This window comes from Oncorhynchus masou, chromosome 9 (genome assembly GCF_036934945.1).
Source record: "Oncorhynchus masou masou isolate Uvic2021 chromosome 9, UVic_Omas_1.1, whole genome shotgun sequence".
Taxonomy (NCBI): domain Eukaryota; kingdom Metazoa; phylum Chordata; class Actinopteri; order Salmoniformes; family Salmonidae; genus Oncorhynchus; species Oncorhynchus masou.
In genome coordinates, this window is record NC_088220.1 from 62,058,541 (window position 1) to 62,086,080 (window position 27,540).

A 27,540-nucleotide genomic window follows, 5' to 3' on the forward strand; every position below is an offset into this window, starting at 1 on the left:
TGCAAAACTACCAAGGCACAAACAAAATAGGATCATCCCTGGAGGAACAGAGAGAGATTAGTGAAGCAGCAGTTTAAATACCCTGAGCCCAGGTGACTCCAATCACTAATGACCCTCCTCTGCCTGCAGGAAGAACCGCCCCCTGCACTGCAGAGGAGGAGCCGTGACATCATAATCATCTGGGGTTGATCAAATCAAATCAAATTTGTCATTGCGGGTGTAGAGAAATGCTTGTGTTTCTAGCTCCAACAGTGCAGTAATATCTGACAAATATTATCTAACAACAGACACAATCTAAAGTAAAGGAATTAAGAATAAAAAATATTTGGACGAGCAATGTCATAGCGGTATAGACTAAGATACAGTAGAATAAGACAGAATACAGGAGGGTTGAAAGGTGGGTGCTCCAGAGCTGCCTGTCCTCCATTGCAGACACAATCTCCTCCTACTCCAGTAGTACTCTTTTGTATAGTAGTCATATCAAATGACAAATGACACACAGGACTCTAATCTCATTAAAAGAGCAACAATTTTATTCCAGCTGTGATGAAATAGTGGTCTCCTAGGGTTCTCAATGTTCACGTTCAGGATTAAAGTGCAGAATAGTTCACAGCTTGTGTACATTTAAAAAAATATATATAAAGTAAATCAAATGAACCACAATTCCTAAGATATCAAAAATTATGATGGAGAAGTATGGAAAATATAAATATGATACAGAACAAGCGGAACGTCTCATCAAAATAAAACAAAATATCAGCAACGATGTTAAATCCATTCATTATCATCAGGCTTGCACTTGAATTTTATACAAAAAAATCTGTTCAAACAAACGTGTTGAGTCTAGTTGTTGGCAAGGCTAGCTTTAAACAAAGGCACAGCATATTGTTCAGCAGTAAGGATTCTTTGCAAAGAAGTGGTGCGGAAAACATTCTCATCCATACAAACACATACTTGACAATAATGTGGCTTTGACAGACATGATGATACATACGCACAAACATGGCAAAGTCCTATACACACTTAAATTAAATTCCCATTATGCCCATTATTAACACATTAGCAGAAGATGTACATAAGAAAGATGTATTTTTCGGTACTTGTTTTATACTTATACAGGTAGGTAGAGAACTTCATGCTCATTGGAGGCTTATTGTACTACTGCGATTGTAGAGATTGAATAGGCCAGTAAGTATAACCTTTTCACATTACTGAGCCATGACAAGCCAAATGGATTTGGCCTTGTTTCGCTTCCACCCTAGTTTCTGGAATCGTTTTGGAAAAGAAAATATCTAGCCAGCGCTATACGGTTCAGGACAATAGTGTGAAAAGGGCTTTCTTTTGATGACAGACTAACAATGCTTTAAACCTCGAGACATCACAGTAAGGTGGAGCAGTCAAGAAGACACAGAACTTCATTCACAAAGGATCGGTCTATAGGCAGCAGGCAGACCATGGTTATTTCATCCTCTCTGTAGCAAACTAGAATCATTTTTAATAGCAAGGCTGAATAGTTAGGACATTTATTAGGTAGGCCTGCGAGGCATCTCTTTCGTACCCCTCAAAGTTGCATGTTCCATGTTTTTAAAGTTGAGCATATGTCTGAAATGTGAACCAGTTTAGACACAGACATGTTATGACATTAGAGTTATCTAATAATCAATACCTGCAGTCATCAGAATGGCCACCGAACTGTGGTTTGCTAGGAAGGAGGAAGAATTTCCCAGGACACATGTTTACAACTGAATTGAAAGGCGCCATCAGTGACTTGCATTCATATTATCAGCCAACGTCATTTTAGTTCTTTATCACAAGTAATCCAACATTGAAAGTGCAAATCAAAGTACTCAAATCTATACAAAAAGATTTCAGTCGTTATATATCAAAAGAGATGCTGTGTTTTTTCTTTATTTAATCTTTTCCGTCTCCTTTGTACACTCTTTCCTTACTCTTTCTTTCTTTCAATAACAATTTCTGTTTTAAAGTGAAAATAATAGCTTGGTTTTACAGCAGAAGTGACCGCAGTAGCAAGTACACCATGCAGCTCATCTTCTAGTGCAAAGAGGAATAGAAAAAATGTTTGATGGAAAAAGAACACGAGTGAGAGAATGAGTGACAATGTGTTCAAGAGAAAAATTGACATACAGTAAAATAGATTATTTTCAAGAGTGTAGTATGCGATGCACAACGACAGACATATAATATAGATCATATTTACAGCCAGCAGTTTGTGTGTAAACAGAGGGCCTCCCATAGGGAGCTCCATGTAGAGGAGACTAGGGTTGTGACTAGGTTTTTCTCCAGGACAGAGAGGATTGTGGTCAGACAGGCACTATGACATGACTGTCTGTCTCTGTCTGTCTGTCTGTCTCCAACACTTCCCACAACATCTGTCCTGCTATGGATGACTAAAGAGCTCTATATTAACAACTAACAAATCATCCTCAATTTCTTTTGAGAGGAATAAAGGGTAAATGTGGTTTGGTATATAATGCCAAACTACATAACCGTATTTTTATGTGACTGAGTTGATTCTCTTGTTACGATTACATTCAATTGAGGCGATACCTACGGAGTAGTTATAGCCGAGGTCATGGTCAGGGCTCTGGAGTCTAGACCAGATCAAAGGCTGCTGTAGACAAAATCGTTTGATATGCAGAGAGACGACGATGGGAGTAAATGGGACACATCATGTGAGAGTGCTTACACTTACAGTGAGGGGAGCTAGGACCCTAAGATGCTCTCTTACATCGTATTAACTTCCTAAAATACCCTTATCTCTGTCTGTCACCATGGCATCCCGAGACAGGAAGTCATCATCACTGTTGAAAGGAATCTGCTCCATATCAGCTACTACTGACTAACTTTTTGTGTTTTTCTTCTCCTTAATTTCAACAAGTAGCCCAATAAAAATATAACAATGTAGCATACATTATAAGTATACAAAATATGTCTGTACATTTACAATATTTAAAACATTTACATATTATAATATCACTGGCTACATACAGTACCAATCAAAAGTTTGGACACACCTACTCATTCAAGGGTTTTTCTTTATTATTTTTTACTATTTTCTACATTGTAGAATAATAGTGACGACATCAAAACTATGAAATAACACATATGGAATCATGTAATAACCAAAAAAAGTATTAAATAAATCAAAATATATTTTATATTCCTCAAAGTAGCCTTTGCCTTGATTACAGCTTTGCACACTCTTGGTATTTTCTTAACCAGCTTCACCTGGAATGCTTTTCCAACAGTCTATAAGGAGTTCCCACATGCTGAGCACTTGTTGGCCTTCACTCTGCAGTCCAACTTATCCCAAACCATCTCAATTGGGTTGAGGTCGGGTGATTGTGGAGGCCGGGTGATTGTGGAGGCCAGGTCATTTGATGCAGCACTCCATCACTCTCCTTCTTGGTCAAATAGCCCTTACACAGCCTGGAGGTGTGTTGGGTCAGTGTCATAATGAAAAACAAATGATGGTCCCACTAAGCACAAACCAGATGGGATCGCTGCAGAATGCTGTGGTAGCCATGCTGGTTAAGTGTGCCTGGAATTCTAAATAAATCACTGACAGTGTCAACAGCAAAATACCCCCACACCATCACACCTCCTCCTCCATGCTTCACGGTTGGAACCACACATGCGGAGATCATCCGTTCCGTTCACCTACTCTGCGTCTCACAAAGACATGGCGTTTGGAACCAAAAATCTCAAATTTGGACTTATCAGACCAAAGGACAGATTTCCACCGTTCTAATGTCCATTGCTCGTGTTTCTTGGACCAAGCAAGTCCCTTCTTCTTATTGTTGTCCTTTAGTAGTTGTTTCTGTGCAGCAATTTGACCATGGGGTGGCAGGGTAGCCTAGTGGTTAGAGCGTTGGACTAGTAACCGAAAGGTTGCAAGTTCGAATCCCCGAGCTGACATGGTACAAATCTGTCGTTCTGCCCCTGAACAGGCAGTTAACCCACTGTTCCCAGGCCGTCATTGAAAATAAGAATTTGTTCTTAACTGACTTGCCTAGTAAAATAAAGAAAAAAAAAGGCCTGATTCACAGTCTCTTCTTAAAATGTTCCGTATTGACTGACCTTCATGTCTTAAAGTAATGATGGAATGTTGTTTCTCTTTGCTTATTTGAGCTGTTCTTGCCATAATATGGACTTGGTCTTTTACCAAATAGGGATATCTTCGGTATGCCACCCCTACACCCCCCTCAAACGCATTAAGAAGGAAAGAAAGACACACCTGTTAATTGAAATGCATTCCTGGTGACTACCTCATGAAGCTGGTTGAGAGAATGCCAAGAGTGTGTAAAGCTGTCGTCAAGGCAAAGGGTGGCTACTTTGAAGAACCTCAAATATCAAATATATTTTGATTTGTTTTACACTTTTTTGGTTACTACATGATTCCATATGTGTCATTTCATAGTTTTGATGTCTTCACTAGTATTCTACAATTTAGAAATAGTAAAAAAATTAAGAAACCCTGGAATGAGTAGGTGTGTCCAAACGTTTGTCTGAATACACAAGATTTCACCTCGACGTGAATGAAATAAGGAGAAAGAGAGTAATAAACTCAAATGAAATAGAAAAATGTACAAAAGGTATGAAAGAAGTCTACCTCAAAGTGAAGTCAGTGTTGCACAGTGAGAGAAGGAACACAGTCATTCATGGACCATGTATTCTACACTACCAGGGATATCACTTTAAGAATACATCCCAAATGGCACCCTATAATGCACTACTTTGGTAATACCCTTTGGGACCTGGTCTTAAGCAGTGCACTATAAAGGGAATAGGATGCCATTTGGGACACACATGTCATCAGTAGAGGGGGAGAGGAGGAGACAACAGACAAGGCTTACTGGACACAGACTGGGCTATTTACAGTCATGCAATGTTTAAAAAGCTTTTTGTTTATGCTCAAAGCTTTTGCTCGATTATATTCTACATCTGGACTGTGTGTGTGCGTCTCAACTTATGCGTTTTGTTTTATCCACATAAAAGGCCCCTTTCTTTAGCATTTCAAAAAGCGGTTTTGATATCGTAAAATCAAACCAAAGTCACACAGAGGAACACTTTTCAAACACGTTGTTGCACAAATACTCTGGAGGAAGGAGCCTTACCAATGAGGCTGAAGCATCCTTTCTTCTTTTCTGTTTTAGAGATGTCTGAATATGCTTTAACACCATAAGATAAAGATTACATGAGTGTTAATATGGATGATTTCACAGCTGGGATTGACTGATACTGCTAGCTAGCAGTTACCAGCCTGACATTCAGCTAAGGTACAGCAATCATCAGACTGAAGCTATGATAGTGGTAATGTTAGTCTGAGTGAGTCTCTCTTGGTTGGAGGTGAATGGGTGAGTGCCTTTAGGCAAGGCTGGCTTTTCCCATCATCGTTTCCCCTGAGTCTATACAGCCCATCGACAGCCCACTGTCAGCCTACATGACCACTGTGACTGCTGTGGCATGAGGAGGTACGTACAGAGCTCCTGCCCCACCCCTCCCTGGACAGTGCAATGCAACTACTCCATTGCCACCACCATAAGCCCCTCTCTCTGACCACTCTCATGGGCTGAGACGAGCAGCATTCCGCTCTGTTCCGGATCCCTTCTACTCCGGAGTCTCGGGGTGCGGGGGTAGGCCGTTTTCAGACCGCATGGCTGTGCAAGCCATGGTGGGGGCAGTGTGGTTTCCCCAGAATGCTTTGTGTAGCGCGTCGAGCTCAGACACCACCGGCAGGCGGATCTCGAGGTGCATCTTCAGGTTCTCCAGCCACTCCTCCAGCTTGGTGAAGGCGGGGCTACAGACAGAAGAGCCAATCAGTCTTAGGTTAGCGATGTCAACCTAGATCACATTTTATTTTTTATTTAACGAGGCAAGTCAGTTAAGAACAAATTATTATTTACAATGACGGCCTAGCCCGGCCAAACCCCAAACCGGACGACGCTGGGCCAATTGTGAGCCGCCCTATGGGACTCCCAATCACGGCCAGTTGTGATACAGCCTGGAATTGAACCAGGGTCTATAGTGATGCCTTAAACGGCTGCGCCACTCGGGAGCCCATAAATCAGTTATGGGACACAAGACTTATAATATACCAAGACTCAACATATATAGTATTATCAAACAATAGTTTCCACTCATAAGTAACCTTATAGACAAATACCTGGAAAAGTGTTCCTGTATGCATCATCCATGTACAGAAGGTAAAGATCTATACCCAAAAAATCTCACACAGCATGGTGATACATGACTTAGGTCAGTGTCAGACACTACACACTCACCGTTTCTCAGCATCCAGGTCACAGCAGAGGACAGCCATAGGGAAGAAGGCAGGGGGGCAGTCTGGAGGACAGAAGTGCTCTAAGAAGCCTGTCACATTCAGCCCAAAGTCATGGGCCCTGGGCAAGTAATCTGGGTCTGCATTAACCCTACCGATGATCTGGAGGGGGAGAGAGAGAGGTTCACAGTAAGGAAAGGGCAAAAGGCGCTGCTGTTATAAGTTATAATACCAGTTATGAAGCTGGAACATTAGTCATAAACTGATATCAGATATCACGACTGCTTGCCAGATTCTTATTTAAACCTACAGATGTAGGATCTTAATTTGATCACTATTTTCTTTCATGCACCATAGGAAATGCAATTGAGCTTTGTGATTTACATAAGTTCACTGAAAACCAACAATAACAGAAGGTTATATTAACAGTATTGCACTTTCCATATAGCCTGCTTTTGGCCAGCTAATGGCCTAACCACCAATCAAGCGACATTATGGACTAAACGTTCAAATCCTGTTCCTTAGGATTATTTTGCTGTGACAACATAGGTCAAATTAAGATCCTACATATGTACATCTGACTTATTGTTCTGAGACTCCAGGCCCAGGGGAAAGGCAGTCCCCAATAACAGGGTATACCAAGCATAGGAGGACTGAGGTTATGCCAAACGAAGCCAGATCAGCTAGCTAGACCACAGGCAGCCCCTGTCCCTGTCAGTCACCCACCACATAAAGAGATCTTCCCCTCTGTAATCCTGCCTCTGTAGAGTCCCTGGCTAATGGCGTCCATGTGGAGATAGACTCACTGCATCTCTCACTGCAGATTTATTTTAATGTTTTAACAGAGCAGTTCAGCCCATTGCTGCTGTAACCAACCCTAATGGTTACCATGCTGCTTGGTTGGTTTCTCGCTCTCCTTCTCTAGTTTAAGATAACTCAAAAGGATTTAATGAGGAACACGAATACGTTTGACTATTGTTTCCATTTTGTTTCCATATTCTGCTGTCATGGGCACTCACTTCACAAAGCATGATCCCGAAGGAAAAGATGTCCACCTTTTCATCATAGCTTTTCCCTGTGAGAGAAGACATTCCAAGTAAAACATGAGGTTATTCGTTTCAGAGTACAGACATAATGTATTACAGTATGTAGTGTTGAAAAAACTGAAGAATTCACATTTTTCTGTTTAAAACCCACTTGGTTGAGTCATTCAATTTCAGTGCAATTCAAGCAATGGTGGTTAAAACAGGTCAACCCCACATACCGTGGATCATCTCCGGGGCCATCCAGTAGGGGTTGCCCACTACAGTGTATCTCTTCCTGCGGTCAGGCTTCTTCTGCAGGAGACTCTTGTCCTGGATCTTGTCTTCCACCATCAGCCGAGCCAGCCCAAAGTCTGCCACCACCACACTGTTATTCTACAGGGAGACAGAGAGGGGACAAACAGAGCAGACAGAGTCATTCATACGTGATCAGAGTGAGCAGCTGAACATTGTATGCTAGAAAAACACACAAAACCGCTATTCATTAAATACGAATACCGAACTTTTAACAGCTAGGACCTCTATTTCTTGTCTCGGAATCCTGCATAACAGACAGGATGAAGCCTGCTTGACTGAGACGCTAAACTGCTAGCCATCAAGCTAACAAAGTTTGTCCCAGAAGAGTTTTGTAATGGAGCCTCTGTCTGGAGAAATAAATGAATGGTTCCATCGGTGTAGGAGTTGTATCTACTACCCTTTGTTTCAGGACAAACTGGATCACTCGGAGTTCCAATGTGGCAATTGTTTACTTGCATAGGATTATAGGCTGAGGTGGATTCCTTGATCACCCAGGTCGCCAGCCTACGTAAGATACTGGGGAAAACGCAGAGTGGAATGGTTCAATTTTCTACGCCGGTGGCTGGACGGCGTTTTCTCCGCCTTGTCGCTTGTTGTTATCAGACTGGCCGGTGTTGCCCAGAGCTCCCGATCTGATAGCGGAGTCGAAGGAGCACAGCATTTGGAGCAAGGCAATCAACGATGGTCTCATGTCATGAGCTGTGTAAGCCCCAACGAGAGGCCCGGAGTGGATACAAACAACTAATAGGTTCGCCGTCCCGGAGCCTGATCTTCCTGCACCTTCGTCGCTCGGGGTGCCTGTGTTTGGGCCGCAGTGCCTACTACTACAATTTCGAAGTTGACATCGGTGGGGCTTCTCCATCTGTCGGAGGCCTGCAGCAGGCGCCAGGAGCAACGGGCTTAAGCTATCCTGCCTCTCGCTTGTCCATAAAGGGTTCTCCGAATCCAGTAAAGCGTGGGACATGGGCAGATTTCCTCATCCTTCTCGCCAGCAGTGATTTTGGGCAGCTCCATGGTAAGAAATGTGACCGTTCCTGGTGCAAAAACAATGTCCTATCCCGGAGTTCGAGTAAATTACTTTACTAAGCTTCTCCCGGATGTACTACGTCAGGACATGGAAATCGATTCTATCGTAGGTAATGGGGGTGTTAATGACATTATGAAGAGCTGATTGACTCTGCTAGATACTCACAAAAGACCCATCATATCTGGCCCTGTGCCCTCTCAGAATCATGACATGGAACGCTTTAGCATGGTTTTCTCTTCACAACTGGCTATGTGATTATTGCAGCTAAATGGGTGTAACTTTTGATGACAATTTCGATATCTTTTGGAAACAAAACAGGTTTTATAAGGAGGATGGGATCCACCCAATGGGATCATTTGTGTTCCTGGATCCTTTCACAGTATTATAAAGCTGTATTGAGACAATGACCCAAGCCCAGCTCAGCTAATCCCTACCATTTTGTTGCTCAGCAAATGTACATTACACCAGGGGTGTTTGGTAGACACAATGCAAGTAACCTAATTTGTCCCTTTAACTGCCTCTGCTGATCCTACAGCTACTGTATGCAGTAATCATGTGCCTATGAACCAGATTTATACTTTTAGCACTGAGCCAGTGTGCCCTAGGAGGAAGTCCACTATGTGCAGCTCACCCTGCACTAACATAAATAACATGAGCAAATGTACTTATGCTAAGCTTCCCAGTAAAGCAATGAAAACAAGTAAGCATCCCAGAAGAAAGTGCTCAAAATAGACCCACGTCAACAGAACACGGAGGGTGTTCTTTAATGGAAGCCTCTCCAACATAATCCAGGTAGAATCAGGAATTCCCCAGGGCAGCTGTCTCGGCCATTTACTTTTTTCAATCTTTACTAATGACATGCCAATGGCTTTGAGTAAAGCCAGTGTGTCTATGTATGCGGATGACTCAACACTATACACGTCAGCTACTACAGCGACTGAAATGACTGCAACGCTTAACAAAGAGTTGCAGTTAGTTTCAGAGTGGGTGGCAAGGAATAAGTTAGTCCTAAATATTTCTAAAACTAAAAGCATTGTATTTGGGACAAGTCAATCACTAAACCCTAATCTCAACTAAATCTTATAATTAATCATGTGGAAATTGAGGAAGTTGAGGTGACTAAACTGATTGGAGTAACCTTGGACTGTAAAACTGTCATGGTCAAAACATATTGATACAACAGTAGCTAGGATAGGGAGAAGTATGTCCATAATAATGCGCTGCTCTACCTTCTTAACAGCACTATCAACAAGGCAGGTCCTACAGGGCGTAGTTTTGTCGCACCTGGACTACTGTTCAGTCGTGTGGTCAGGTGCCACAAAAACAGACTTTTTGAAATTGTCTCAGAACTGTCGGCACAGCTGGCCCTTGGATGAACACAGAGCTAATATGAATAATATGCATGTCAAGTCTCTTCTGGCTCAAAGTGGAGGAGAGATTGACTTCATCACTACTTGTATTTATGAGAGGTATTGACATGTTGAATGCACCAAGCTGTCTGTTTGAACTACTGGCGCATAGCTCGGACACCCAAGCATACCCCACAAGACATGCCATAAGAAGGCATTTCACAGTCCCCAAGTCCAGAACAGACTATGGGAGGCGCACAGTACTACATAGAACCATGACAACATGAAACTCTACTGCACATCAAGTAACACATGCAAGCAGTAAAATGAGATTTTAAAAACAGATAAAAATACACCGTATCGAACTGTGGGGACTGTGAAGGAACACAAACATAGGCGCAGACACATGCACACACGATAACATACGCACTATAAACACACGTACACATGGATTTAGTACTGTAGATATGTGGTAGTGGTGGAGTAGGGGCCTGAGGGCACACAGTGCGTTGTGAAATCTGTGAATGTATTGTAATGTTTTTGAAATTGTATAATACAATATACTATCAACACCAGCCCAAAGTCTGCCACCACCATACTGTTCTTAAAAGGGAGACAGAGGACACACACACAGTCACATCTGCTGCAGCACAATACTTAGAATACCCTACACACTGCAAACCTACCTACAAGACTATTCATCTTCCCACAGACATAAAGACACATGCCAGAGAGAGAGAGGTGGCGAGAGAGAGCACACTCAACAACATAGAGAAATAAAGAGAAGAGTGTGAATACTATGACTGTTGACTTTGAGAGGTACACTCTACTGTACTTTACCCTAACAAAGGTTTCGCTGTGTCTAATGTCAGTACATCGCCATTGTCACATCTCTTTCAATGAGAGACACACCTGTATGTGATCTAGACATACAGGTGCAAACTCTTAATCCTCAAAGAAAACACGCACCCCTGAGAGAGAACATACCTTACATCTCTGTACTCACCTCTCTGACAAGACAGTTGTATGAGTTCAGGTCGCGGTGGATTATGTTCATGGAATGCAGATATGACTGGAAGACAGAGAGAAAGAGAGGGGGATGGAAAGAGAGTGAAAGAAAGAAAACAAGAGTTAAGTATTAAGTCTAAACCCCCAAACCAGTGCCAAGTGGAACAAATGTGCATTGTTCTTCTTTCAGAGAATAGCCTTTGTACATTCACTAATCTACAGTCATGTGCTATATTCATCACTGTAAACCCAAATCAAAGGCAACACACCATGACTACCCATGATGCCCTAATCCAGAAGGAATTCAAGCTATAATTTTCATATAGGGAAAATCTGCTACACATGTGAACAACACTGCTGCAACACTTCCTCTAGATCTCCACTGGAGGGCAGTGTGAGCATGGTTAGTTTGACTGCACTGTCTGTCATTCTATTCACCACCACTGCACTGCAGTTTCTCTGATTGCAGCAGTGAACCCTGGTCCCGACAAGACCCACAGTGCATACTGGCTTCTGATCTGTTTTTGGTTTTATTCTAGAGGCATTCTATACATTCTATTTGGCATGGATCATTCACTCACCATCCCTGCAGCAATGTCTTTAGCAAAGCTCACTCTCTGATTCCAAGGGTAGTTGATATCCTGTTAGTAAGACAAACCAAGGATAGAATCAGACTCTGGATGTTTCACAGAACATAAACACCAGTGATTAAAACTAAAAGGGAGGCTCTCTAATCCTAATCCTGTATCCTCTGATGACTCTGAGACACAATGTACAACACACAACTATGCACTCATGGGGACACACAGCCACCCAACCGCACACACACAATCTGGTGCAGTGGCACACCCATACAGAAGTGCACACAACAAAGTACTAAAATCCCACACAGACACACACAGACACACCACCGTTACCATTTTCTTAATGATCTCCCTCAGGGTTCCTCCTTTGATGTACTCTGCGATGAAATTGAGTCTCTTGTCTTTGTAGAGGACACCTATAAACTTCAGCACATTGGGGTGCTCCAGACAACGCATCACCTTCACCTGGAGAGGGAGGAGGGTACACCTTTTAAGTCTTGGAAGATACTTTAGGTTTAAATGTGGGACCTTTGTTAGTTATTGAACCCATATTTAGAGCTACAGTCCAGGAGCTGTCCTAGTCCTGACTCCTCATAAAGACCAAACATCTAGGAGCTGGTGGGAGTGGTTGTGTTGTGTGGGTTTAGTGAAAGCAGTAGTTAGATGAACTGGGTGGGTAGCTACATAATTAGTGAAAGACCTCCTTGTCTCCCGCCCTGAGGGTCTTTGTGAGATGGACATTCCTCCTTCTAGACTTTGATTTTAGTCTATAACCATTTCCTCCTGGTCTAAACATATAAGATGTCTCCTCTCCTGTCATTAACTTGACATAATTGTAACAAGAAACAGGAATAATACGTGGTTATTACAGCTTCCCAAAGAGAGAAAAACTGATTAGGTCCTAAAGGAGGTAAACATTACATAAGCTACTCTGAAGTCAAGGGAAGGGAGGGAGAAAACTATTTTGAAGGCTTTGATTTCAAATGGGCACCAAGGCTCAAAAGGCCAACGGTTTTAAAAAGGACTACCATGTCTCTAACATAAGGGCACGACTCCAATCCATCAAACAACTTAAAAAAACATCTTGAACTTAGGAACACAGGAAACCATTCCCAAGGCGGTGTTTGTGATGTGTGATAAGTTTGCAAGAGAGCTGAGCCCTTCCTTTGTAATTGGAGTGTTGTGCAGGCAGGGCACTAATAAAAACAGTTCTAAAACAAACCTCAGTCTGCATTCCGCTGTTTGTTGGTGGGCGGTCATGGCCTGTTGTTTTAACTGCTTACAGAGTTATTAAAGGGACTAAGGGTATTAACCTGCACACCTCAGTGTTCACACATTGTTTCCTGAAGAGGAGAGTAGAATGCAGGGTAGAATAGTGTATTTGTATGTGTGCACATGTGTGGCGAGTGTGCATTTGATTGTTGATGTGAGTGTCTGTGTATTTGGGTGGGATGTGGCAAAGGGTATATACCTGTGTATACCTCTAATGACTGTCTTTCCACCCCTCACAGCCTAATTAGGGTGGGGTACTTTTTACGAGGTGTAGTGGTGTGTATTACTGTCATCTAAACATGACATTCCGAGCTTGATATACTACACTCTGTGGTAAACCTAGACTAGCAGTGTTAACAATAGTGGCCAGGGTTGGAAACATGGTCTGTGATCTCTGTCACTGAACTAAGCCCAAGCAATGTTCTTGACGATACATGTTCTGTAGATGCGTAGCACAGGATTGTACTGTCCTTAGAAGAAGTGGGAGCTCTTTGGGACAAGCACAGAGATTGTCATTGCGTGTGGTGTTTCAAATCATTGGAATAAAGGAAAGAGATGGATGGTGTACCTTCATAAACCTTTAGGTTTATCTAAAATCTTCTGAAATCATTTATAAGCAAATTGAATTTAGAATCTCAATGTAACTCCTGATTTGACCCTGTTGAACCATGATGGTGACACACCAACAAAGGCAAAATAAGTCAAGGTTGAAAGAGTGGTCACCCACTTCTTTTAGGAATGACCTCTGTGTCTCGTCATCGAAACGAATCAGCTCCTTCATCACCATCACCTCCCCTGTCTCTCTGTGGGTCACCTGCAGAAACACACACACCGTGATTTCATCAGTCTGCGCCACGGGGAATGGGGGTACTTTCCGTTCAAAGCTAATTTCACCCCAACAGGTAAATCTGGGAATCTGGGAATAAAAACCCTGCATATATGTGGTCTCCCTCTCAAAGCAGATATTTACTCCCTGCTTGAGTGCATCTTCCAAGCAGCAGATGAACATATAGGCTACTGTACTTTCTGGTTTCATCTGAGGCCATTCTGTAAAGCATCTCAACACTGCCATCTTCTGGAACTTTTGAACACAGAATATACAGCTCCTACGCAGTAACATTTGACACACATTCACTCGTGTGAAGTGGGATTTTTAAAACCTTTTTGGGATAGGGGGCAGCATTTTCACTTTTGGATGAATAGCGTGCCCAGACTGAACTGCCTCCTACTCTGTCCCAGATGCTAATATATGCATATTATTATTAGTATTGGATAGAAAACACTCTGAAGTTTCTACAACTGTTTAAATGATGTCTGTGAGTATAACAGAACTCATATGGCAGGCAAACCTGAGAAGAAATCCAAACAGGAAGTGAGAAATCGATTTTCAAAACAGTGCCTATTGAAAGCCCAGTGAGATATGAATGAGGATGCACTTCCTAGGGCTTCCACTAGATGTCACCGTCTTTAGAAACTGGTTTGAGGATTCTACTATAAAGGAGGGGCTCATAATAGCTCTTTGAGTGAGTGGTCTGGCAGAGAGACTCGGTCTAGCTTCTGTTGACGCCAAAATGGCGGATATTCCTCTGGCTGTTTTGGGTTCCGAGCACCGTTCTCAGATTATGCTTTTTTGAAATCTGACACAGTGGTTGCATAGAGGATACGTCCATCTTTAATTCTGTGAATAACACTCACCGGATGTTTTGGAATTAAAACATTACTGCACGTAACGTGGCAATGTAAACTGAGATTTCTGGATATAAATATGCACATTATCGAACAAAACATACATGTATTGTGTAACATGATGTCCTATGAGTGTCATCTGATGAAGATCATCAAAGGTTAGTGATTAATTTTAACTATATTTCTACTTTTTTTGTGACTCCTATCTTTGGCTGGAAAATGGCTGTGTATGTTTTTGTGACTTGACTCTGACCTAACAATCATATGCTGTGCTTTCGCTGTAAAGCATTTTTGAAATAAGGACACGATGGCTAGATTAACAGGATGTTTATCTTTCATTTGCTGTATTGGACTTGTTAATGTGTGAAAGTTACATATTTCAAAAAAATTGTGGCTGCCTTTTCAGCAGAATGTTGTCGAGCCTGCCCTAGAAAGGTTAAGGTGTTGGAATTGTCCCCCAAAATTAAATGGTTTTCCATGGTCATCTTTAACAGAGAGGACAGTTGAACAGACAATGTCCACGTCATACCCAAGTCATCAGGTTGGTGTGTTTACCTTGATGGCCTGTCCAAAGCAGCCTTTTCCCAGCACCTCTCCATGGATGAGGTCTGAGGGCCGGAAGATCCGGTGCATGCGACTGTTGGAGACGACCCGCAGTGACTCGGAGCGGTTAATGTCCTTCCTCTGAGAGAGAGGGGACGCTGCGTTACTGGAGCACGGAGACTTATCAATACTGTAGCTCCGTCTGGAGAGAGGGGGAGAGGGGGAGAGAGAGAGATAAAAGAAGGGAGTGAGAGGTGGAGAGAATGAAAAAGAGAAAGATGGAACAGACAAAGAAAAATAAATCAGTCTCACAGGATCACTGATGTGCATCCATACTGCCCTTCACAGTGTTAAATGACGTTGCCAACCCTGTCATAAGGCATCAGTCTAGCATCTACTACCGTTATATACTAATTATGAAATTGGAGCGACAGCGTAACTGCAGTTAGACATTGCTCATCCATTTCACTGAAGAGCTGAAATAATGTAATGTGTGTCAGCCCACATATTTGCACCAATAAAATGTAATTCATGTAAGCTAATTATGTCCAAAATGTGTTTAGTACACGTTGAATGCTTTTATTTATGCATACATTAATTTAGCTGAAGATTTTATATAAATCTGTATTTTGTCACGTATTTCTTTCATTTTCTATCCTATTCATACTGTACTTGAAATAAACCAAAACACCATGTCTAAAACAGCATGTATTTGTGCGTCTGTAAATGGCACTGAGATTAGTCCTTACGTGATCATGCGTGAGCGTAGGTTATTGATGTCTGGGTGTGGGGGTTGGGTGATGGGGAGGATGGGGCTGGGACCGCCAGACAGAGGAGTGATCAGGGGTCCGTCCACCGTCTCCCCCTCTGAACCCCCCTGGTCGTGGGGGTCGTGCTCTATGGTCAGCTGGAGTAGACGACTGGTCTCCTGGATGAGCAGGTCAATCTGGTGGAGCGGAGGAAAAAGATGATCAGTTTAGCATTAGAATGCAACATAACATGTAGAATCTAGCATAGCATATAGCATAGCATGTAGCATGGCTAAGAGTGTTCATGTTTTGGTGGAGTGAATGAGATTGCCTCCTAGTGTCTGTCAACTCCATTTCTGTAGATTAAACATGAGTGAGGACTTAAACTTAGATCTTCTAACATCAAGCCTTGAATTTCATTAACATCTCACTAATATCAATGTCATTGATGTCTAACAGCAACACAGGTAGAAGAGATGTCAGTTGGTTACCTCATCGAGAGGAACGTTCCTGATGGGTGTTCCGTTGATCTCCAGGATCCGGTCTCCGACATGTATGGAGTTCTTCACATCTGGACTGATCAACTCAGAGTCCACCCTGGAGAAGGAATGAGAGAACAGCGATAAACAGTTGGACACAGATTTAACCTCTATCCATCTTTCTGCCATTACATTAGCCGAGTGGTTACTTCATAAGTCTAGGAAGTATGACAGAGTGAGACTTTAGAAAATCTAACATGTACAGAATGATATACTGGTCAACTGGAAAGATAAAAGACCAGACTGCTTATATACTGCTAGATCCTTTCCTTCCCTTTTGTTGTACAAGGACATGGGTATAGTATTTAATCTACACTGGATTTAAATAACAATGTCCTCACTTTCCCTAACTTCCATTCTGTGCTTTTCTCTGACTTCCATGTCTTCTGTTCATTCATCTCCAATCCTTCTGTTAGCCTCCCCATCCATTGCCTTCTCCCCCTCCCTCCCCCAATCCATCCCTCCCTTGGTGTATTTATTACAATTCTATTCAATTTTTAATTAAACCAGGAAATCCCACTAACATAAGGAATCATCTTTTCCCTCTCTCGCCCCCCCCTCTTTCCCAATCCCTCCTTATCTCCACCCTCCCATTGCCTACTTACCCCCCTCTCTCACCTTCCATCCCTCCTATCCCCCCCATCCTTCCTCTATACTCACTGTGACACCCTGACAGTGTGTTCAGGGCCGTAGCCGTTGGGACTGAGAGGGCTGAGAGGCTGGTCGATGGCGACCGAGATCCCTCTCCGCCCGTCTGTGGAGGCTGGGATGGACACCAGGGTCACCGTGTGGGGGATCCTGGAGCATGGTGAGTCTGACAGGGACACAGGCGTCACAATGGTCTGGTAGTAACAGTGGCCACTGTGGAGGGAGAAGGGGCAGAGACGCAGGGGGAGATCAGCATAGATAGAATAGACAAGTGTATGAATATCCGTAATGCTATATTAATACAGAAAAATAAGAATGCAAATGTAATTTGTTCTTATACACAATGGCATTTACGCATATTGTTTTGGATGTACGCAACCATTCAAAAGTTTGGGGTCACTTAAAAATGTCCTTGTTTTTGAAAGAAAAGCAAATTTGTACTCCATTAAAATAACATAAATTGGTCAGAAATACAGGGTAGACCTTGTTAATGTTGTAAATGACTATTGTAGCTGGAAACGGCTGATTTTTAACGAGGACAAGTACATTAATGTGTAGTTAGAGAAACAGACGCCTCAAATCGTACCCGCAAAATACCAGTCTCAACGTCAACAGTGAAGAGGCAACTCCGGGATGCTGGCCTTCTAGGCAGAGTTGCAAAGAAAAAGCCATATCTCAGACTGGCCAATAAAAATAAAATATTAAGATGGGCAAAAGAACACAGACACTGGACAGATCTGCCTGGAAGGCCAGGATCCCGGAGTTGCCTCTTCACTGTAGACATTGAGACGGGAGTTTTGCAGGTACTATTTAATGAAGCTGCCAGTTGAGGACTTGTGAGGCGTCGGTTTCTCAAACTAGACACTAATATACTTGTCCTCTTGCTCAGTTGTGCACCGGGGCCTCCCACTCCTCTTTCTATTCTGGTTAGCGCCAGTTTGCGCTGTTCTGTGAAGGGAGTAGTACACAGCGTTGTACGAGATCTTCAGTTTCTTGGCAATTTCTCGCATGGAATAGCCTTAATAGCCAGATACTCAACTAGTCTAAAAAAGGCCAATTATATTGCTTCTTTAATCAGAACAGTTTTCAGCTGTGCTAACATAATTACAAAAGGGTTTTCTAATAATCAATTAGCCTTTTAAAATAATAAACTTGCATTAGCTAACACAGCGTGCCATTGGAACACAGGAGAGATGGTTGCTGATAATGGGCCTCTGTATACCTATGTAGATATTACATTAAAAATCAGCCATTTAAGGGGCCTCCCAGGTGGCGCAGTGGTCTAAGTCACTGCACCGCACCAGAGGCTCTGGGTTCGAGCCCAGGCTCTGTCGCATCCGGCCGCGACCGGGAGGTCCATGAGGCGACGCACAAGGGAGGGTTTGGCCAGTAGGGATATCCTTGTCTCATCGCGCACTAGCGACTCCTGTGGTGGGCCGGGCGCAGTGCACACTGACTAGGTCGCTAGGTGTACAGTGTTTCCTCCGACACCTTGGTGTGGCTGGCTTCCGGGTTGGATGCGCACTGTGTTAAGAAGCAGTGCGGCTTGGTTGGGTTGTGTTTTGGAGGACACATGGCTCTCGACCATGGTCTCTCCCGAGCCGATACGGGAGTTGTAGCGATGAGACAAGACAGTAACTACTAACAATTGGATAACACAAAAAGGGGGTAAAAAAATAAATAATAAATCAGCCGTTTCCAGCTACAATAGTCATTTACAACATAACATACATATAACACTGTATTTCTGACCAATTTGATGTTATTTTAAAATGGACAAAGAAATATTTATGCTTTTCTTTCAAAAACAAGGACATTTGTAAGTGACCCCAAACTTTTGAACAGTAATGTAAGTGATCATTTACATTTCTGTGAGCATCACCTGATAGAATGAAATAATATTCTAACATTGTGCTAGAATGTCAGAAGGCAGAATAATGATCTAGTCAACCTCCCATCACACACACACTGACACTTCCATTCAGAGCTCACAGGACAATGACTGCTTGCATTTCAACATCCCTTCCTCCCTCCTCGTGTCAGGGTGTGTGTGTGTGTGTGTGTGTGTGTCATACAGTACCCCCTTCCTCCCTCCTCGTGTCAGGGTGTGTGTGTGTGTGTCATACAGTACCCCCTTCCTCCCTCCTCGTGTCAGGGTGTGTGTGTGTCATACAGTACCCCCTTCCTCCCTCCTCGTGTCAGTGTGTGTGTGTGTGTGTGTGTGTGTCATACAGTACCCCCTTCCTCCCTCCTCATGTCAGGGTGTGTGTGTGTCATACAGTACCCCCTTCCTCCCTCCTCGTGTCAGGGTGTGTGTGTGTGTGTGTGTGTGTGTGTCATACACTACCCTCTTCCTCCCTCCTCGTGTCAGGGTGTGTGTGTGTGTGTCATACAGTACCCCCTTCCTCCCTCCTCCTGTCAGGGTGTGTGTGTGTGTGTGTCATACAGTACCCCCTTCCTCCCTCCTCGTGTCAGGGTGTGTGTGTGTGTGTGTCATACAGTACCCCCTTCCTCCCTCCTCGTGTCAGGGTGTGTGTGTGTGTGTCATACAGTACCCCCTTCCTCCCTCCTCGTGTCAGGGTGTGTGTGTGTCATACAGTATCCCCTTCCTCGTGTCAGGGTGTGTGTGTGTGTGTGTGTGTGTGTGTCATACAGTATCCCTTTCCTCCCTCCTCGTGTCAGGGTGTGTGTGTGTGTGTGTGTGTGTGTCATACAGTATCCCTTTCCTCCCTCCTCGTGTCAGGGTGTGTGTGTGTGTGTGTGTCATTCAGTACCCCCTTCCTCCCTCCTCGTGTCAGGGTGTGTGTGTGTCATACAGTATCCCCTTCCTCCCTCCTCGTGTCAGGGTGTGTGTGTGTGTGTGTGTCATACAGTACCCCCTTCCTCCCTCCTCGTGTCAGGGTGTGTGTGTGTGTGTGTGTGTGTGTGTCATACAGTATCCCCTTCCTCCCTCCTCGTGTCAGGGTGTGTGTGTGTGTCATACAGTACCCCCTTCCTTCCTCCTCGTGTCAGGGTGTGTGTGTGTGTGTGTGTGTGTGTCATTCAGTACCCCCTTCCTCCCTCCTCGTGTCAGGGTGTGTGTGTGTGTGTGTGTGTCATACAGTACCCCCTTCCTCCCTCCTCGTGTCAGGGTGTGTGTGTGTGTGTCATACAGTACCCCCTTCCTCCCTCCTTGTGTCAGGGTGTGTGTGTGTGTGTCATACAGTACCCCCTTCCTCCCTCCTCGTGTCAGGGTGTGTGTGTGTGTGTGTGTCATACAGTACCCCCTTCCTTCCTCCTCGTGTCAGGGTGTGTGTGTGTGTGTGTCATACAGTACCCCTTTCCTCCCTCCTCGTGTCAAATCAAATCAAATTTATGTCACATACACATGGTTAGCAGATGTTAATGCGAGTGTAGCGAAATGCTTGTGCTTCTAGTTCCGACAATGCAGTAATAACCAACAAGTAATCTAACTAACAATTCCTAAACTACTGTCTTATACACAGTGTAAGGGGATAAAGAATATGTACATAAGGATATATGAATGAGTGATAATACAGAGCAGCATAGGCAAGATACAGTAGATGGTATCGAGTACAGTATATACATATGATGAGATGAGTATGTAAACAAAGTGGCATAGTTAAAGTGGCTAGTGATACATGTATTACATAAGGATGCAGTCGATGATATAGAGTACAGTATATATGTATGCATATGAGATGAATAATGTAGGGTAAGTAACATTATATAAGGTAGCATTGTTTAAAGTGGCTAGTGATATATTTACATCATTTCCCATCAATTCCCATTATTAAAGTGGCTGGAGTTGAGTCAGTGTCAGTGTGTTGGCAGCAGCCACTCAATGTTAGTGGTGGCTGTTTAACAGTCTGATGGCCTTGAGATAGAAGCTGTTTTTCAGTCTCTCGGTCCCAGCTTTGATGCACCTGTACTGACCTCGCCTTCTGGATGATAGCGGGGTGAACAGGCAGTGTCAGGGTGTGTGTGTGTGTGTGTTTCATACAGTATTCCCTTCCTCCCTCCTCGTGTCAGGGTGTGTGTGTGTGTGTCCTACAGTACCCCCTTCCTTACTTCATGTCCGTTGCTTCTCTATCCACCACTTCCGTTATTTCCACATTTCTATTTCTGCTTTGGGCTGCAGTGACCAGGCTGCACAGCACTGGTATTACTGTAATAACGTTATGAACAAATTATAACCTCTTGTCTCCAAGACAAATAATGACCTTCCCTGGAGTCTGCTGAATCTCTACACCCTACTCCCTATTCGCACTGACTGAAATATATGAGGATCATTTTATAAATAAAGTTGTATGATCACTACAATGTACCAGTATAGTTTGGACCTCTCCACCAGTGCGTAGGTGTCTCCGTCTCCGATGAAGGCTCTGCAGTTCAGACAGGTGAAGCATTCTGGGTGGTACTTCTGTTCCCCTGCAACCTGGAAGACACACGCAGAGGGAGGGTCAGGGTAGGATTACTAGGTAGGGTTAAGAGTCAGCTAAACACCTTCTTTTCATCTTTTTATTCAACCTTTATTTCAGCAGGCCGGTCAATTGCAAACCAAATTATTCTATTGCAATGACCACCTGTCTGATCAAGACCTAAAAGCAAGGCAAAGAGAAATCTACAAAACAACACAATGACAGGTCAAACATTAAACAAAGCAAAGAGAATGTACTACAAGTCTACTATATGTTCACTATTTGTTCAGGTCAGTAGATGCATCACACCGCAATAACAGCAACAAATGGAGAAACAAACTAGGGCAGATGCAGGTTAACCAGTGCAAGGAGGGTAGATTGCTGTGGCTGATATCAGCGTTATTAGCTTCAGGCTGGTTTCTTTCTAGCTCAATCCAATCACTGGCAGAAGCAGGTAGCTGAGAATTGAATTGCGGCTCAAAACAGCAAAACCAGTTAAATTACCGACCACGACTAGATTTGTAAACAAACAGATACTACAATCACACAGGCTCAACATAGTAACCAGGCAAATTGGTCTAAATGGTGTCACTTAAGAAAGCTTTTGGCAAAAGGTTTTCCTTATAGCTCACGATATGTATGGTAATTTACTGAAGGATGTAAGACCACTAGGGCCTGACTTACACATGGAATGCTAATCTATACATAGAACCCACCCAGGTAGAATTACCTTAAATGCAAATGGAAAACATTCCTGGTTGGATAGGGCTAATCAGGGCTTTACTTAAACAAGAACCTGGTGACCTTGTAGCTCCTTAAAGACAGGTTGAAGATCTGATTAGACCTCCCCCCTCTCTCTCTCTAGATCCCTCCCTCTTCTCTCTCTCCTACCCATTTCCTTCTCTCTCCCGCTCTCTTTCTCTCTCATTTTCTGCACTGATCAGCAGAGGGTTGGGCTTGAGGTGGGAGTGGTAGGCACTCTAGAGCTGCAATGATCTGCAATTCAAATTTCACTGAGGGGGAGTTTTCAGAGATGTGAGAGATGGGGGGGAATACTGAACAAAGAAGAGTAATCTATGAAATATGAGAATAGAGAGAAAAAAATGACTGTTCTTATGACCCCCCCCCCATCTCGAGGCTTCCACTGCTGCAAGCCTCAAAAAAAAGTGTGGCACTAACAACTTCCTTTAAGAGTGGCACAGTGCTTTTAAATGGTCGATAATATAGATACCAACAACAACAAAAACAGCCCTGTCTGCCCCCCCCCCAGGGAGCATTCCCATGGAAACCAGAGAACCCACACTGAGAGAGTACCCTCGGGCTGCTTGGAGGAAGTCAATGGAACACATTAAGGAATTAATCAATAATAAGTCATTAACATGAGCGGCTCATCCCAGCCACAGGAAAAGCTATGTCTGACTCTGAGCATCAACTGATGCAGAAAGGAATGGAGAGAGAGTGAGAATAAAAAAGAAAGGGAGAAATGGGTTGACTCAATGATCTATGTTTGTACCTTTTTAACCTTGATTGTTCATGTTAACAACAGAGCAGAGGGACTCAGAGAGCGAATGAGAAGAGAGAGAGGAGAGAAGGTAATGACTGTGTAATTGGCTTCCATTTGAGCTCTGGAGCAGACAGAACATGAAATGAGTTGGTCAAGAAAAGCAGCCTCAATGGCTTGTTGAGTCACAGTCATTGTGTTTTGGAGTGTAGGGGGGATAAAACAATAAGTGGCTGACATCTTTATGTCAGTTATGATCACAGTGCGTGTAAACACCACATCACAGAGACTTAGGGAGGGAGATGAGATTATAATTATAGATACATTAGAGCATGTGCCGCATTGAGAATGAAGTACAACAAATTAGGAAAGATAGGGGTCAACATTTCTTCTATAGAATAAAGTCAGATAGTAGAATATGCATGTGAGCGTGAGTGAGTGTGTGCGCGCCTGTACAGCAAATTGGCCAGTGTTACCTAGTGTTGATTATTGGGGCGGCAGGGTAGCCTAGTTGTTAGAGCGTTGGACTAGTAACCGAAAGGTTGCAAGTTCAAAATCCCCGAGCTGACAAGGTACAAAACTGTCGTTCTGCCCCTGAACAGGCAGTTAACCCACTGTTCCTAGGCCGTCATTGAAAATAAGAATTTGTTCTTAACTGACTTGCCTAGTTAAATAAAGGTTAAAAAATAATTTTGTGTAATATTTCTAGTGGGGATTCAGGTGTTAAATGAACTCTGTAAGTGAAACCCAGTGTTGGTGTTAATAACCCGTGTTAAACCAAAACCACATCCATTATTATAATATTTCCCAGCATGCTCTATTGCAGGTTGATTTTTAGAATTATTTGTTTCAATATCTATGTTTTTGCATGTACACTGATTAATTAATTAATCTTATGCTACTCAAATATAAATAACATACATTTTTCTAAACTAATCCAATCTGTTACTTTGTTGCACCAGTTGGTTGATCCAGTTTAGATGGTTTAGGTAGTCCATATCTTAGTCTTCCCAACCCGGCAGTCAGTCTGAATGCAGGTTGCGACTGAATAAAAATGTCAAATGTTGGTTAACCCCACTCTTGTTAGATTCCAATAGGAATTACACATCACTTTGCTAGCCAAAATAATGTGACTTGCAGGCCTGAAAACCAAGAGTTTCAGGCCACTCACTGTATAGGGTAAAACTAGGCCTTCAAAATAAGGCCTTATTAAATACTTGTTGTATTGTGTTAAATAATACATTTTTAATGATAAAATATTTGCTTAGGATCTCACTTCATGAAGGTTTCAGGACAAAAATGAAAATGGATGAAATCAACAACCATGTCTTTGTCATTAACAAATACAGTCATGGGTGTTAACGCTACAATTCACTTGAAATGCATTCTGGGTAATACACAAATAAGGCTTTACACTAAGCAGTGTGCTAATTTAACACTGAAAAGTGTGGACCCATATAGACACTTGACCAGTGTTAAATTTAACACTGTCAGTGTTGATTTAACACTGTAGACTATGCTCTGTGTGTGTGTGTGTGTGTGTGTGTGTGTGTGTGTGTGTGTGTGTGTGTGTGTGCATAATGTGCGTGTGTGTGTGTGTGGCAGGCAGTGGCCAGTCTCAGGTGTGAGCCCCCGTGGGGAGGAGAAGAAGGACAGCTGGATGGAGAGGAAGAGACAGTGTGATGCCTGTCACATCTGACACTGTGGCTGCTGCCATTTGTCGACCCTCGCCCCCTCCTTTCCTACACACTCTTCTCTCCAACCACATCTGACAACTGACAGCTGCTGCTGCACACGCACAAAGAAAAGACTCCTACATCAAAAGCCTGAGGGACAGAGCAGAGCAAGTGAGAGAGAGAGGGAGAAAGAAAAGATAGAGAAGCTAACAATAACCCTGTACATCTCTCATAGGTGGAACGTTCTATTACCTTTGTCTCACTGATAATTGAGTTAGTTCACAATAACTCAGAATGAAACTATGTAGCATGAGAAACCTGCCAAAAAGTTGGTTAAAAAGCTTAAATTTACAATGAGTGGGGATAACTTACAGAATATACTGTAACTACCCACAGCTGGTCTCTCCCTCTCTCCCCCCCTCTCTCTTTCCCCCCCTCTCTCTTTCCCCCCCTCTCTCTTTCCCCCCCTCTCTCTTTCCCCCCCTCTCTCTGTATGTAAGAGAGCAGTGTGGCTTGGTCATATGGCGCACACAGGACCACTGTCCACAACAATCCAAATCATCAGCACGTTTCCTTTGGGAAGAGTGAGGTCGCCATGGAGAAGCATCTGGAAACAGTGTGTTACCATGGTGAGCTGGAGGGAGGCGGTCACATATTAAGCATGATCCTATAATGAACAATGACTGCACCAGCTGGGGACTTGTGATGAAGATACAAAGGTGAGAAATGCAATTCATCTGGTAATAGAAAACAGGAAGTTGCCTGGAACTACTCATGTATACAACCAGGCAAATCTTTAAAATTGGCTTTGTCCAATAACTCATCTCCTCTTCCTAAACTGTAAACCAAATCATTGCAAATAAATGTAATTTCTTTGAGGGCTTTCCCAAAGCACAAGTGATAATGCAAATGAGTTCACAAGAATGAGGAAATATCCCTGGTGAAATTATGATGACACAGCCATTCAAAGGCTTTCATTTCAGTACTTAAATGTGTCAAAGTTTCAACTTTAAGTGTTTGACGACCCAAACATTACGATAAGTTGGGAGGCTAATCCATTTAGTGGTGTGTGTGTGTGTGTGTCTGTTTTTAGACAGCCTGTGGAATGTGTATGGCCGCTGTTGGACCAATCAGAGGTATTTATGACCCTCTGGTTTCACAATGACACTCAGGTTCTCTAGTGTAAACAACAGATGTGGGGGAGGGAGGGGTGGGGGGGTAGGGAAGTCTCCATATTGAGTTTAGGACATTTTCTGTTCACAAGACTATTGCATCACTTTCATTTTTGTTTTAGGATTAATTATAAAAAGTTTAGTCCAACCATGTAAACTAGGTGAATTGGAGCCAATGCTACAGTATATTCTAATATCCATACTAGCATTCCACTTAGAATGCTTGCCCATTGCCCACTACATTGCTTATTAGTGTGGTGGATATTGGAACTTTAGCCGGTTGTTCACTTATGTTTCCTGTATGGACTTCCAGTTATACTGATGCATTGTGGGCCTGTGGAGGGTCTTGCCGATATAGTGATATGGATAATGTGTGGAGAGTAATGGGGACTATAAAACACTAGCAACATAAGGTATGACCCCTTACGTCAGTTAGCCTGATGTAAACACTACACCATGCACGCACACAGTCACATGCATGCACACGTTGTCATTTAAACTGATATTAGCACACACTGCCATGACTTCACTAACCCATCCCAGGCAGGATAAATCTATTACAATGACCTAATCCTAACACAACATGATGTGATGCAGAGCTGGTACAGAGGGGATCCGGTTGGTGTAACTAACCACATTATGACCTGGAGATGATTAGTTATTCCAGTGACCTATTGAGGTTCAATGGAACTGCTGCAATAGTAAAGCTCAGGGCTTCTCAACATTTTCTGTTTTTGAGGCCTTCTGAGACTGACAAGTACACATAAAACCAATAAACCACCAGCAAGACTGCACACAAGAACTATGACAGAAGTACTTTCATGCTACACAAGCTGATGTTGACATCAGGAATTGGTTACATCAGCAGCACATTCAGCAGGTAACAGATACTCCCGATACCCCCATGAGAGTGAATTCTAGGTCAAATTCAAAAAAAGCTTAATGGGGGATTCCAAATTCCAAAGCCACTTGGACCATGCATGTTGAGGTGCTGGAGGATCAGGATCAGTCAAATATCCATATAACAGATGGATAGAATGTCTATAATATAGAATCCTGCATTTAAATCAATTCATCAAGCAATGAAATTTGGCTTTTCAATTTCCAAACCAAAACCTAAACTGTGGAAAGAAGAGAAGTGGAGCATGGCCTGGATCTTGAGAAGAAAAAGGACATCACCTCTGTCTTATCCACACTCAGAAAAAAGGGTTCCAAAAGTGTTCTTTGGCTGTCCTCATAGGAGAACCCTTTTAGGTTCCAGGTGAAACCCTTTTTGGTTTCAGGTAGAACCCTTTTTCGTTTCCCGTAGAACCCTTTTTGGTTTCATGTAGAACCATGTGTAGAAAGGGTTCTACCTGGAACCAAAAAGGGTTCTTCAAATGGTTCGCCTATGGGGACTTAAAGGTTCTAGATGGCACATTTCTTCCCCTAAGAGTTAGGCAGCTCCAATCACCAGTTGGCTTCCCTCCTGTTCACTGCCTTCCTTCCTACTTAGATCTCATTTGGCAACACAGGCTTTCATTTTGTTTCTGACACCGATCTCATTTAGAAAGAATAAACGGGGCAAATATGATTAGACCAGACCAAGTGGCAGAAACAGCACCCAGCAACCCCAAACAGGGCTTGGATTCATGCCTGTTCACTGGAAAACCCCTTTTTACCACTTAGCCAACAGCATGTTACGGCCATCCTGTAGCATCTACAGCATGTTACGGCCATCCTGT

At 43.1% G+C, this 27,540-nt stretch overlaps 1 protein-coding gene across 3 annotated transcripts in view; it reads right to left on the minus strand.

The window, feature by feature from the left end:
• Window positions 1-512: 512 nt before the first annotated feature.
• The window catches only part of LOC135546404 (LIM domain kinase 1-like), a 79,828-nt gene continuing 52,800 nt past the window's right edge, over window positions 513-27,540 (minus strand). For all 3 annotated transcript variants that reach the window (XM_064974796.1, XM_064974797.1, XM_064974798.1), the window contains 13 exons: window positions 21,375-21,484; window positions 17,059-17,259; window positions 16,351-16,456; window positions 15,860-16,056; window positions 15,123-15,312; window positions 13,609-13,695; window positions 11,943-12,074; window positions 11,607-11,666; window positions 11,024-11,089; window positions 7,566-7,719; window positions 7,321-7,376; window positions 6,306-6,463; window positions 513-5,821 (listed from right to left, as the gene is read on the minus strand). In XM_064974796.1, the coding sequence (XP_064830868.1) occupies window positions 5,632-5,821; window positions 6,306-6,463; window positions 7,321-7,376; window positions 7,566-7,719; window positions 11,024-11,089; window positions 11,607-11,666; window positions 11,943-12,074; window positions 13,609-13,695; window positions 15,123-15,312; window positions 15,860-16,056; window positions 16,351-16,456; window positions 17,059-17,259; window positions 21,375-21,484 (1,707 nt within the window). In that variant the 3' untranslated portion in view covers window positions 513-5,631. The remainder of the gene's footprint in view (window positions 5,822-6,305; window positions 6,464-7,320; window positions 7,377-7,565; window positions 7,720-11,023; window positions 11,090-11,606; window positions 11,667-11,942; window positions 12,075-13,608; window positions 13,696-15,122; window positions 15,313-15,859; window positions 16,057-16,350; window positions 16,457-17,058; window positions 17,260-21,374; window positions 21,485-27,540) is intronic.